The following is a 13,090-nucleotide window of genomic DNA, read 5'->3' as shown; positions in this document are numbered from 1 at the left end:
TAAATGGGTCCATGGGGGGGGGGGGGGGTGGCCAAAGTAAGGGGCACTGTACTATGTGGGGACCATGAAGGTTGATATTATACTAGGAGGAGGCGGCCGGGACGACAGGAGGCCTGCAGGAGGAGGAGGCGGCCGGGACGACAGGAGGCCTGCAGGAGGAGGAGGCGGCCGGGACGACAGGAGGCCTGCAGGAGGAGGAGGCGGCCGGGACGACAGGAGGCCTGCAGGAGGAGGAGGCGGCCGGGACGACAGGAGGCCTGCAGGAGGAGGAGGCGGCCGGGACGACAGGAGGCCTGCAGGAGGAGGAGGCGGCCGGGACGACAGGAGGCCTGCAGGAGGAGGAGGCGGCCGGGACGACAGGAGGCCTGCAGGAGGAGGAGGCGGCCGGGACGACAGGAGGCCTGCAGGAGGAGGAGGCGGCCGGGACGACAGGAGGCCTGCAGGAGGAGGAGGCGGCCGGGACGACAGGAGGCCTGCAGGAGGAGGAGGCGGCCGGGACGACAGGAGGCCTGCAGGAGGAGGAGGCGGCCGGGACGACAGGAGGCCTGCAGGAGGAGGAGGCGGCCGGGACGACAGGAGGCCTGCAGGAGGAGGAGGCGGCCGGGACGACAGGAGGCCTGCAGGAGGAGGAGGCGGCCGGGACGACAGGAGGCCTGCAGGAAGAGGAGGCGGCCGGGACGACAGGAGGCCTGCAGGAAGAGGAGGCGGCCGGGACGACAGGAGGCCTGCAGGAGGAGGAGGCGGCCGGGACGACAGGAGGCCTGCAGGAGGAGGAGGCGGCCGGGACGACAGGAGGCCTGCAGGAGGAGGAGGCGGCCGGGACGACAGGAGGCCTGCAGGAGGAGGAGGCGGCCGGGACGACAGGAGGCCTGCAGGAGGAGGAGGCGGCCGGGACGACAGGAGGCCTGCAGGAGGAGGAGGCGGCCGGGACGACAGGAGGCCTGCAGGAGGAGGAGGCGGCCGGGACGACAGGAGGCCTGCAGGAGGAGGAGGCGGCCGGGACGACAGGAGGCCTGCAGGAGGAGGAGGCGGCCGGGACGACAGGAGGCCTGCAGGAGGAGGAGGCGGCCGGGACGACAGGAGGCCTGCAGGAGGAGGAGGCGGCCGGGACGACAGGAGGCCTGCAGGAGGAGGAGGCGGCCGGGACGACAGGAGGCCTGCAGGAGGAGGAGGCGGCCGGGACGACAGGAGGCCTGCAGGAGGAGGAGGCGGCCGGGACGACAGGAGGCCTGCAGGAGGAGGAGGCGGCCGGGACGACAGGAGGCCTGCAGGAGGAGGAGGCGGCCGGGACGACAGGAGGCCTGCAGGAGGAGGAGGCGGCCGGGACGACAGGAGGCCTGCAGGAGGAGGAGGCGGCCGGGACGACAGGAGGCCTGCAGGAGGAGGAGGCGGCCGGGACGACAGGAGGCCTGCAGGAGGAGGAGGCGGCCGGGACGACAGGAGGCCTGCAGGAGGAGGAGGCGGCCGGGACGACAGGAGGCCTGCAGGAGGAGGAGGCGGCCGGGACGACAGGAGGCCTGCAGGAGGAGGAGGCGGCCGGGACGACAGGAGGCCTGCAGGAGGAGGAGGCGGCCGGGACGACAGGAGGCCTGCAGGAGGAGGAGGCGGCCGGGACGACAGGAGGCCTGCAGGAGGAGGAGGCGGCCGGGACGACAGGAGGCCTGCAGGAGGAGGAGGCCTGGACGACAGGAGGCCTGCAGGAGGAGGAGGCCTGGACGACAGGAGGCCTGCAGGAGGAGGAGACCTGGACGACAGGAGGCCTGCAGGAGGAGGAGGCCTGGACGACAGGAGGCCTGCAGGAGGAGAAGGCTGGACGACAGGAGGCTACAGGAGGAGGCTGGACGACAGGAGGTTACAGGAGGAGGCTGGACGACAGGAGGCCTACAGGAGGAGGCTTGACTATAGGAGGTTATAGGAAGAGGCTATGGTAAATTTGCAATTTTGCAAACTTCCTCGCACAACAAAAAATACAATGTATGCCTGGTGACTTCTCCTATGCTACTCACCAAGGAGTAGCCCCCAATAGGGCTCGATATATTGCCCCCCCCCCCACCCCCCCTTATCAGAAGCCTTCCCACAACATATGTTGGTGGTTTTGGCTGCTACAACCAAGGGAGAAAAAAAATATATATGTCTCTTTATGTTCTGGCATAAATAAATGTGATTAATATTTGTAACTTCACAAAGATTTACCAAATTGCAGTTTTACTCACTTATGATTAAAGATGCACAGACTCTACATCTGGGTTTGGGCTGGGCATGACGTGGGCATATTGCCCGAGCGGTTTAGGTGGGTCCGCTCATCTTTACTTATGAATTAAAAAATTAGGAAAAGTCATGCACTAACTAATGTATCTTTTGATATATAGAAAAAATAAATAAATATTACCAAATGAGCATTTAAATTAAGAACATTTAATAAGCATAGCATTTTATAAATGGTATAATCACAGAAAAAGGAGGTGGTATAGCTAATTAATCATGGTTGCTCAGGAACCCACCACAACACTAGCCAGCTACTTACTTTACAGTAGGGTAACAACATTATCAGTGTCTGGTTGCTTCAGTCAGCAAGATAGGAATCTTCTAGCTGTGCATGTTTCAGTCTCTTGACCACTCACCTGACTAATTTGGGATTTAGGGTGAAGAAACAGGTGGAGATTGTCAGCCCGTATTTTGCAGCAGATGCACGAACGACAGCGTTCATATACATCTGATACGCAGCAGTGCAAGCTATAACTAGCACTCTACTGCCATCTAGTGGCCTTCTTAGCCACTTGCTGCCACCTTTTTAGTACATAGGAAGAGGGGACTTTACAATATTGGGACTTATTTACTAAGGGTCCATGGATACACTTTCATCAGACTTTCCAAAGTTTTCGGGTTTTGCGGCGATGTGACAAGTATTTAACAGGGGATTGTGTCGCGTGCAATCAGATTTTGGCTAAACTGGGCTGGCTTTCGTGCGCCAGAAATCGGGGGACGATCCGGACTGAGCACAGGATTTGACTTTCAAATTGTGTCACAAGACAATGCACTTACTTACACCACAAAGAAGAAAGTGAACTCTGTCGGACCTGAGCGGGGAAGCGACACATGCAGGATATTGGACGCACAATCTTAGTGAATCGCGGCACAGTGCATTATCGTCGGACAATGCACTTTCTGTGAACTCCTCCGAATGGGTAAGTAAATGTTCCCCAGTGTCTCCTTGTACACACTTAAACCTATTTTAGTAAATAAATCATTACAATAATTACACTGGCGCCAGAAATTTTTTACCTTTTTCTTCACAATACGTTGTACGAAGTGACTTTGACGTTGTACTTCTTTCCTAGGTGACCAAGAAGAGTGTGCCAAAAGTAGTCCAGTTAATTATTTTTGGTATAGAAAAACGTTAAATATAACTTCAACTATAAACAAAAATGGAAATTTGCAATGGTGGATGGTATTATCTCTGGCAGCTGCTTGGGGAGCTGTATATTTATGCATATTACGAGGGATTAAATCTACAGGAAAGGTAAATTACCTATGAATGTACAGTATTGCAACAGTATATTACATAGTTTGATAAAGTATTCTTCATAAATGTTAAGTCTTTTGACTGTTGTATATCTTTGAAAAGTACAGTTGCCAAATATTCATACCCTTGAACATACTGTAATTATTAAACAAAACAACCCCAATTATTTTTGATATTTTATGTGATAGAGTAAAACAAAATGTCATGTTTTTGTAAAGTGTAAATAAAATGATACAAGCTTTTGCCAATTAAAAAACTGAAAAATGTGGTGTGCATGTGTATTCAGTTAATAACTTGAAGGACCTCCTTTAGCTGCATAGATAAGACTTTTAGGTTATGTCTTTGAACATTTAAAGGCTAGATATTTTTTCCTTGTAGGTTAGCCTTTGCTCAGTCAGAAACTCCCAACTATAGACAGCACTGTTTCGACCTGGTTGGGTCTAAACAGTGCTGTCTACAGTTGGGAATCTGTTCCTTCTGGAATAGATATACTGGTTTGGCTTAATCCCACACCATGTTTTTAGACTTCTTGTAGGTCACACTTCGTGTTAAGGGGGCTGCCTTTCAAAGGTAGCAAAAGGAGACATTGTTTTCCATTTATCACCTTGGAAAACCTATTTTCATTCTTCCCAGAATTCCCTAGTGGAGCATATATGGCTTTAAGTCTCCACATGCCTATAAGGCAGCCTTAATTGGCAATCTCTCCATAAAGAGAACTCTTACCTTCTGACCCTAAAATTTGTGGCTCAGACAGTCAGCTCATACACTGGGCCATGGGAACCATAGCCATATGTATGAGCCGACAGATATACAGTACATGGATATATATGTTGCTGTTGAAACAGCAGTTAAAAAGGGTCCCAAAACAACATTCATGTGCATGAGCCCCATATTTCAGCCCCCTCTGAAGCAAAGCATACCCACAGCTTGATGCGTGATGCAGTTTGGCTTTAACACATTGCATTACCACACAGAGTGGACCTGTTGGCTCACTGGTGTCACTGCTCTAATTTGGTGGGCTATACAACTTCTGCGGTCTCCCCAGTCACTGGCCCTCAGGCACCCACTCCAAGTTGTGCCTACTAGTCACACTTTTGGTAACTATGCTTAAAACTATTTATGACTTACAAATTAATAAGTAACCATGAGGGAGCAAGACCAATATCCCAGAGAGTCAGCTGTTTTTCACTATGGATGGAGCCAGAAGCCAATTAGTGCATTCATATTGTAGCAGTTGACCAAGGATAGCAGCTCCACTCTGGACAGAGCTATCAGCTTATGGCTTAATTGTAAAACTTAAGATCAGAATGGGTGATAGGTGATGCATGCCTACCTATCACCTATTATTGCCCTATCCTGTTCATAGATCAATAAGTTTGGAGGCCAGAAAAGCACTATTAAATATATCCCACTTCTCTATTAGCACATGACAGGATAGAACATTATAAATAGGTTTATTTTCAAATAATATATTGTATAGGTTTTTAATAGGTAGCAACAACTAGGTCAAGTAATGGTAGATTTGTGGAGGCAGCACATCATGTTTATTAAGTGGTTACCTTTGATCCAAAATGAAGTAAATGATAATTGTGTTTAATTTCACTTAACTTCAACTACTATTGCATTTGTTTTAATTTTACAGGCAGTTTATGTTACTTCTACATTCCCATATGTGGTTTTAGCAATATTCCTAATTCGTGGATTAACATTGCCGGGTGCGATAGATGGATTACAGTACCTTTTCACTCCTGATGTAAGTGATTAATATTTATTAGAACCTGCAAGTAAAAATAAAATTAAAAGAATTGGGAGGGCCCACCAGTACCAGTATGTTCTTACTCGATGCACACAGACCCACCTGGACTCCCGTACAGAAACTTGCTAGCAAAAGAGGAAGAAAGCTCAAAACTTTCAACTATTAAAACAGTAGTTCTATAATGTGTAGAGCAAAAAAGCGGACTAAGTCTTTTTCAAATGCAGTTTTGCCAAGTAATTGACTGTTTAAAACATAAATTGTATTTTTTGTTTCCATGGCCCAAGTGCATAACATAACATTACATTTATTGCATCTACATTAAACCTCAAACATTTCTCTGCCCATTCCTCCAGCTTCCACAAATCTGTAGGATATTATACTATCAGTCTCAGTACTACTTTACACAGCTTAGGAACATCTGTACATATTGAACTCTACTGTGTAAACCCTCTATGACAGTGATGGCGAACCTTTTAGAAAGCGAGTGCCCAAAATGAGACCTAAAACACACAAGCTTTTCCCAAAGTGCCAACACGGCAATTGAGGCAGTAACAAACTTATTGCTACCAGAATCTTTGAGCTCCAATCCGACCCTGTCCACACCTCCTCACTCTTCAGACAGGACCAAGCAGCACAGGATGGGTCACTACTTGGACTGCCTGAGACTGCAGGAAGGTGTCATGTCAGGCAAACGCTGTGCCTGGGAGACAGCGCGAGTGCCCACAGAGAGGTCACCGAGTGCCATCTCCGGCACCAGTGCCATAGGTTCGCCACCACTGCTCTATGAGATCAATACTGTCCCAGTGGCACTCTGTCCGCTGATAACTTCAACTGAGAATGTACCCTTAATGACGACCCTCTGTTTTCTATAACAAAGCCAATTGCTAATCCAAACACACAGATTTTCCCCTAATCCCAGCAGTCTCATTTTATGTACCAAGCTTTAATGTGGCACGGTATCAAATACTTTGGAAAAGTCCAGATACACATCCACAGTCTTGTCTTACAGGACCGATCCCTCATAAACCCATGCTGACACTGGGTTATAAGGTTATATACAGTGAGATACTCCAGGATAGCATCTTTAACAAACCCCTCTAATATTTTTCCTACAACTCACAGGTCTGTAGTTGGCACCTTCCTCTCACCCTCCACCATGTTATTCCTCTTAGGGCCCACTCTCTCCATTTATTTTTTTGTCAGTTATATACTTGAAAAATAATTTAAGATTGCTTTTACTTTCTTTACAAATATTTCTTTCAGGCTCTATCTTTCCTGCCTTTAGAGAATTTATTTCTCTCTCTATAATCCTGTAGCCTCATCCCTACCTTTGTGTTTTAGATGCCTTTCTCACTTATTGCTCGCCTTACAATACTAGTTAATAGTATAAGTTTAATAGTATTTTCATGTTTCTTCTTTCATTTTTCCCATTTTGGGGTGCATTTGTTTTTGAGAACATTGTCCCAAATTATAAAATTAAGGTCCTCCCTTAAGCTGTTGAAAATTTGCCAAGTAAAAGTGAATTTATTCACAAATAAAAAACTAATTTCTTTTACAAATATAATGAGCCAAATTTACTAAAACCCTGTGCCAGTTTTCTGTCAGACTTTGCACCTTCTTTTATGTGCAAATCGCTTGCACATGTATCTAAGAAGTGTCAACAACACGTGTTGTGGCTGCACTATTCTTCACGTGACACGTTTGCACCGCATCGCCCATTTTGTCACTGAAATGGGCATTACAGTGCACCGTTGGACCATGCACAACATTTAACATCATGGTCTGACACAAGTGTGTCACACAGACCATGTTTATATTTTAGGAAATGTGCCCGAATGTTTCCTTATGATCTGTTTTGGAAAACTCCTTCCTGAGATATAGGACAAATAATAAATTCAGCCTACATGACTGCAAAGGAAGGCATTTATACACACAGACATAGATGGAAAGTAAACATAAAACAATTGCAAACTAGTGGGTGGGCATGTTGATAAACAACAACTAGTTAAAACAAGCAAGATTCATATAATTATATTACATTACAAATTAAGTGTACAGAAAAAAAGAGACTTACAGTGATATAATGAATAGACGTACTAATCACGCTCCCAGTAGACCCCGCTGCAGGCACCTAAGGAACACCAGCATTCTCCCGGAAACCATGTTGGGGTGTTCACGGTTGAATAGTAACATTAAAAAAAAAAAAAAAAAAAAAAAAAAAATCAGAGATGGCAGCAATAACCGAATCATGAGGGATATTAGTGTATAAAGAAGTGATTGTGATGAGCAGGTATGACTCTTCCCAAGGAATTGGAAGGACATTTCTAACCTTGTCTGAAATTTCCAAAGTAAAGAAATATAGGTTTTTAAGATATTTCTGTAAGAAGAGGTCATCATAATAGGATAAGTTTAATATCAATGGGGATTATTTATCATAGGCCGGTGCTCCGATGTATCAGACCAGTGCCTGTACAATGTTTATCTCCATGCCCAGTGTGTGCACAGGTTCAAAAACATGAGTGCTCTGCGCTGTCCCACTCCCCCATTCGGCGTGGAGGTGGAAGAAGGGGAAAAATTATCGCAAGTGCTGATAAATACCCCTCCACCAAAATTATTGTGGCACAGAAGCACTGATAAATACCCCCCAATTAATCTAACCCTGAAATTATAGTAGAAGAGTGCAGTAGCTGGTTATTCAATCTTCAGATATTGGGACTTTTGTTTATTTGTAGATTACAGTTCTAAACACTCATTTACCAAGGAATAGAGAGATTCTTTGACTCTCTTAAAGGAGTTAGTATCCAATCTTGAATAAAACTGAGTAGCCAACAACAACAACCTATATGATTCTTGATAATCGGCCCGATTCAAGATGATGATATCCCCCTTTATCATCTGCTTTAATACCAATATCTTCTTTAGAAGATAAAGACTAAATAGAGTTTTATTTCTTTAGGGGTGATATTGTTCTTAGCTGAGGGGTGGGTATTCATTTTTACCAGTAAGTAGAATTGCAACATCCTCCTCTGGGGCCTAGCCTTTTCTTGGGGCTTGGAGGCAGCCAGGGCCCAGAATACCGGAGTGTCTGGCAATTGCAGCCTAGGGCGCGCTGATGTCACAGTGCTTGGTATGGGGCCCGGAAGGCTGTCCTACAGCCTGGAAGGTCTCCAGCAGATGGTGTGTGCAAGAAATACAGAGGGAGAGGCTGATGTACTGGTTCTCTATGGGGCAACCCCTGATTGTCTGTAAGAGAAGTCCCTGGGTAATGGATGGGGAAGTCCATGGTGGTAGACAACCGTTTCCATGGATCAGACGGAGGAAACGTTGTGCAAATCAACCCACGGTTCTTTGTTGAACAACAGGTTAACAGCAGATTCTGATACAGGAGTGGTTGTGGAGAAGGTCCTCAGGAATAGTGCACCAGCCTGGTAGTAGAGGCAGGCTGGGATGGAGCTGTGCCCAAGCTTTGGAAGCTGCAGCTCTGGATTGAAGTCTCCTGACTCTGGCCCTGGGATAAGTTTAAGTGTCAGCACTGAAGGTGTACTGAAAACTCTCTCTCTCTTCACTCAGACCATGTGTTCAAAAACCATGTGATCTGAACTGCTGGTAGATTCTAAAGAGCAGGCTCTTGAGAAGGAGCATGACTTCCAAGAGGCCTGTGCTCCCACTGCCCAGGGGTTTTGTTCTCCTGGTCAGGTGGTAGCACCTCTCCAATCACATTCCAGTTTACAATACAGCCAAATCATTGGTCAGTAACTTACACCCACTTAACTATTGCCTATCCAGGCAGGGGCTACAGCTGCAGATTACCGGAGATCTCCCTGCATTATCCCTTGGGTGAGTTCATCAGACACACTAGATGGATCCTGACAGGTAGAGGGCCTTATTCACAACTATCCCCTTTCCTATACATTGGCAGGGTTGTTGTAGAATGTTCCACAAAATTACCTTTATGATAAGTAGGATAACACACTGATTTAGGTTTAAGATTAGTGTGTTTATTGGGTGCCAATGGGATATTACCAGCAGCCACTTCACCCTCAAGGTTTAGAGCAGTGATTTTCAACCAGTGTGCCGCGACACACTAGTGTGCCGCGACACATGGTCGGGTGTGCCGCGGAGAAAGTTCCCCAAACTATGGTGCCCCCTGTGTTTTGTTCCCCGGCAATAAAGTCACGGCTTCTTACAATGAAGGAGACGTGTACAATAACACATGCAGGTTATTGTACACATGTTGTGTGTGTCTTTCCACCATTCCTGCCATGATATCCCTTTTGTGTTTATTGAAACAGGCCCAGGTTTCACACCGAGTGAGTGAAATAAATTTAGAATCTATATTATTAACTATATGTGTAATATGACTATTTTAGTGTCATTTTGTGTTATTTTGGTTGGTGGTGCGCCCCAGGATTTTCTAAGTATTAAAAAGTGTGCCGCAGCTCAAAAAAGGTTGAAAATCACTGGTTTAGAGTATAGGAGCTCTTAGAGCAGGGGTAGGGAACCTATGGCTCGGGAGCCAGATGTGGCTCTTCTGTTGGCTGCACCTGGCTCTCAGACAGATCTGTAATACATAGTGATGGCTGCTGTGTGTCTTAGACTGATCACTGGACACAGGCAGCAATGTTACCGCTGCTTACGTCCTTTGTACGACCCAGGTATCACCGACGCTATCTTCTAAACCTGGGTCAAAGAGAAGAGCATGGGAGTGACGAGGAGCTGGCTGCAGGGGGCTCTGGACCACCGTGGACAATGATGCAAGCAGACACCTGGGACCGGAATCTAAGTGGCACCCAGTCTTCACCAGAGCTAGCCGCAAAGCAGGATGGTCTTGCTACAGTGTGGTACAACCAGGTCATTCCACTGCGCGACTTGTCCATGGTGGCAGCCAAGGTCAAGGTACAAGATCACTAGGCAGTCTCGTGGTCAGGAACAGGCAGATGGTCAAGGCAAGCGGCAATGATGCGAGATCGGGGACGGAGCAAGAGATCAGCACTGGCAGCGAAGGAGCAGAATCAGGAACAGGTCTGGGGTCACAATGGGAGGTCAACGCTTGGGAAGGAAACACTGTGAAAAGCTGCCTCATAGGCATGAAGCACTAAGATCCGACGGGGAATGCTGGGAGCCGCTGGTCTTCATAGGAACCCTGGAAGTGGGAGCGCCAATTAGCTGCGCACTGGCTCTTTAAATCTGCGAGTGCCGGCGTGTGCGCACTGGCCAGCCGGGACGGGAGCCGGAAAGTGGTGAGTTGAGTGAGCTCAGAAAGGCGGTGCGCCACGAACAGGGGCACGGGGTGTGCCTGCGATCCGAGACCTAGATTGCAGAGGCACCTATCATATGTGCATATGGTACGGCTCTTACAGAATAACCTTTTAAAATATGTGGCGTTCAGGGCTCTCTCAGCCAAAAAGGTTCCTGACCCCTGTCTTAGAGGATAACAAGTTGAAGTGTCTTTAGAGTAAGCTTAGGGATAAAACTGTTGAAATCGACAATGTGTGGAAAGGTTAAATATCTTTACTAAATTACTATCTTTAGAGTGTCCCTTTGTTTGGTCAATTGGTTACATTAAAGAGTATTTTTGGAGGGTGTTTGGGGTCTGTGTTTACCCCAACAACATCCTCTGTTTCTAGTTTTTTGCTTTTTTTCATTCCCAATGATGCAGCTATATGAACCTTTATCTGAAGGTGCAAATATGGTGAAAAGTGATATATTTATTTATTTACCTCTCTCGGTAAAAGAGACAAAGTCATTTAGAGAAGATGTGTCATGTATTTGTATACTTTGACATTCCCAAGTGGTGTGAAGAAATGAGAAGTATAATCTTCATCAAATGAACTTTTGTCAGTTCCAATAATATTATGAATAGTTAACATCGATTCACTACAGAGGTCTGATTCAACTTTTATTTCGGGCTCATACTGCACAGAAGCTGTCATTCATAGCTTTGCCCCGGCATACTGTGCATGTGTGGACACTTGGGCATTGTCTCCTGGTTTCACAGCATGCTGATATGTCCAATGCACATGCGCCAGCATCCAGTTACATTTCATCATTCTCGGTGCATGCTGGTGTTCCTTATGCATCTGTGCCAGAATCTACTGAGAGTACAATGAGTAGTTAAATGGATCTTAAATGTTTTTATTTTTTTTATAGCGAAATGCCAACTCACAAGTTTGAACTAGCCTCACCTATTAACATATCCATGAGAAGGGAGAAAATACTCATTCAAAATAATATCCCTTGTAAAAAGTCTACAGTTTACATATTAGACACAAAGTCATTAGCTAAATGTTAAAACCAATGTAGTTAAATAAAGTAACTAACATTCAAACATAAGCAAACAAACCTCAACAAATATTCCGCTATACTAAAGCTTGGCCGGTAGGTCAGCAACTAGTAAAATTGTCAGTTTAATTTTTTTAATGCATTTGACTTTATCTCAAAACCTTAACAAATGAAAACCCATATAAATTGTGAATAAGCTCCTAACAGAAGCCCAACCTTTACCAGCACCCTAGCTTCCATCTGCATAAAAAGTGCTTACACCATTTTTCTAGTGGACTGCTTGCGCAGGTATTTAAGAAGTGCTTGTTCCACATTTGTGTCACATGTGACCGTTTTGTGGCAAAGCAGCATTATTCTTCTTGCAACACAAAATTCTTCACTGAAAGGGGTGTTCTGGTGCTCAGTCGGACCATGCACCACGTTTATCATGAAAAGTTTGACATTGTGTCACAAGCCCTATGTAAAAGGTTTACCAAAAAAAAAAAAAAAGTTTGTGCACTCTGTCGGGCAGTCAGGTAGTGCCAGATTCATGAAGAATGTACACTACAATTTCTGAATCTGGTGTACCCTTCAGACTATTTTTAGTAAATGTGGGCAAGTGAGTTGTATCTATTGGCCTTCCTTATGCTAACAAAAGGAGTCTGGCATACAGAGGAGCCAATTGAGGTATAGAAGATTTGCACCACGTCAATAAAAACCACCAGGTACTCATCAGATTGGTAACCATATGCTTGTCCTGGTCTAGTTTGGCCATCTTCCATGGATGCTTCTTAACCCACAGGTCCAACTACTGTATTGTCCAACTACTGCTGACCAAGCCTACATACCAGCTTGCTGATAACTCCAAACCATTAGCTGTAGAGGTTAAGCTGACTGAATGCAGTGGGGCAGCAAAGTTTGTGAGAAGTGCACTGACAATGACTGGAGCAGTGCTATAATAATTTTCAGGAATCTTTATGAGAATTTGTTGAGCTGTTAGTGGTGCAATTTATAGACACCCCAATATCTCTGAGGAAAGCTCAGATGGAGCGGGCTGCACAGAAGGGGACAGTAGTGATCATGGGAGACTAACTGGGGCATTGGTGACTGGAGACCAAGAGAAGGCAGAGATACTAAATGGGTTCTTTTAGCTCCGTTTATAGAATAGAAGAAAGAACATCTGTAGTGGGTGGTACCAGTGCAGGAGATGCATACTGTAATATACTAGACTAGACTGACTGATTGTAGACATGTTCCAATCTAAACTCAATAAAATAAATGTGGCCAGATGGGTTACACCGCACATTACTTAAAGAACTCTGATAACAGAAGTTCTGTTATTGCTGTGCCGCGGTCTAAAATCTTCAGAGATTCCATAATGACTGGTACGGTCCCAAGTGACTGGCACAAGGCGAATATGGTGCCAATATTCAAAAAAGGTTCTAGAACTTTGCCAGGCAATTACAGGCCTGTAAGCTTAACTTCCATTGTGGGGAAAATATTAGATGGGTTACTAAAAGACTACATACAGGAGTATTTGACATCAAATA

At 45.9% G+C, this 13,090-nt stretch overlaps 1 protein-coding gene across 1 annotated transcript in view; it reads left to right on the top strand.

Moving 5' to 3' along the window:
- Positions 1–13,090, top strand: part of SLC6A18 (solute carrier family 6 member 18) — a 212,753-nt gene that overhangs the window by 63,330 nt on the left and 136,333 nt on the right. The window contains exons 4-5 of the mRNA XM_072154773.1: positions 3,339–3,520; positions 5,166–5,276. Of these exons, the coding sequence (XP_072010874.1) occupies positions 3,339–3,520; positions 5,166–5,276 (293 nt within the window). The remainder of the gene's footprint in view (positions 1–3,338; positions 3,521–5,165; positions 5,277–13,090) is intronic.

This window comes from Engystomops pustulosus, chromosome 5 (genome assembly GCF_040894005.1).
Source record: "Engystomops pustulosus chromosome 5, aEngPut4.maternal, whole genome shotgun sequence".
In the NCBI taxonomy this organism is placed as follows: domain Eukaryota; kingdom Metazoa; phylum Chordata; class Amphibia; order Anura; family Leptodactylidae; genus Engystomops; species Engystomops pustulosus.
The sequence above is the reverse complement of the archived record's forward strand: the minus strand, read 5'-3'. Positions and strand labels throughout refer to the sequence as shown.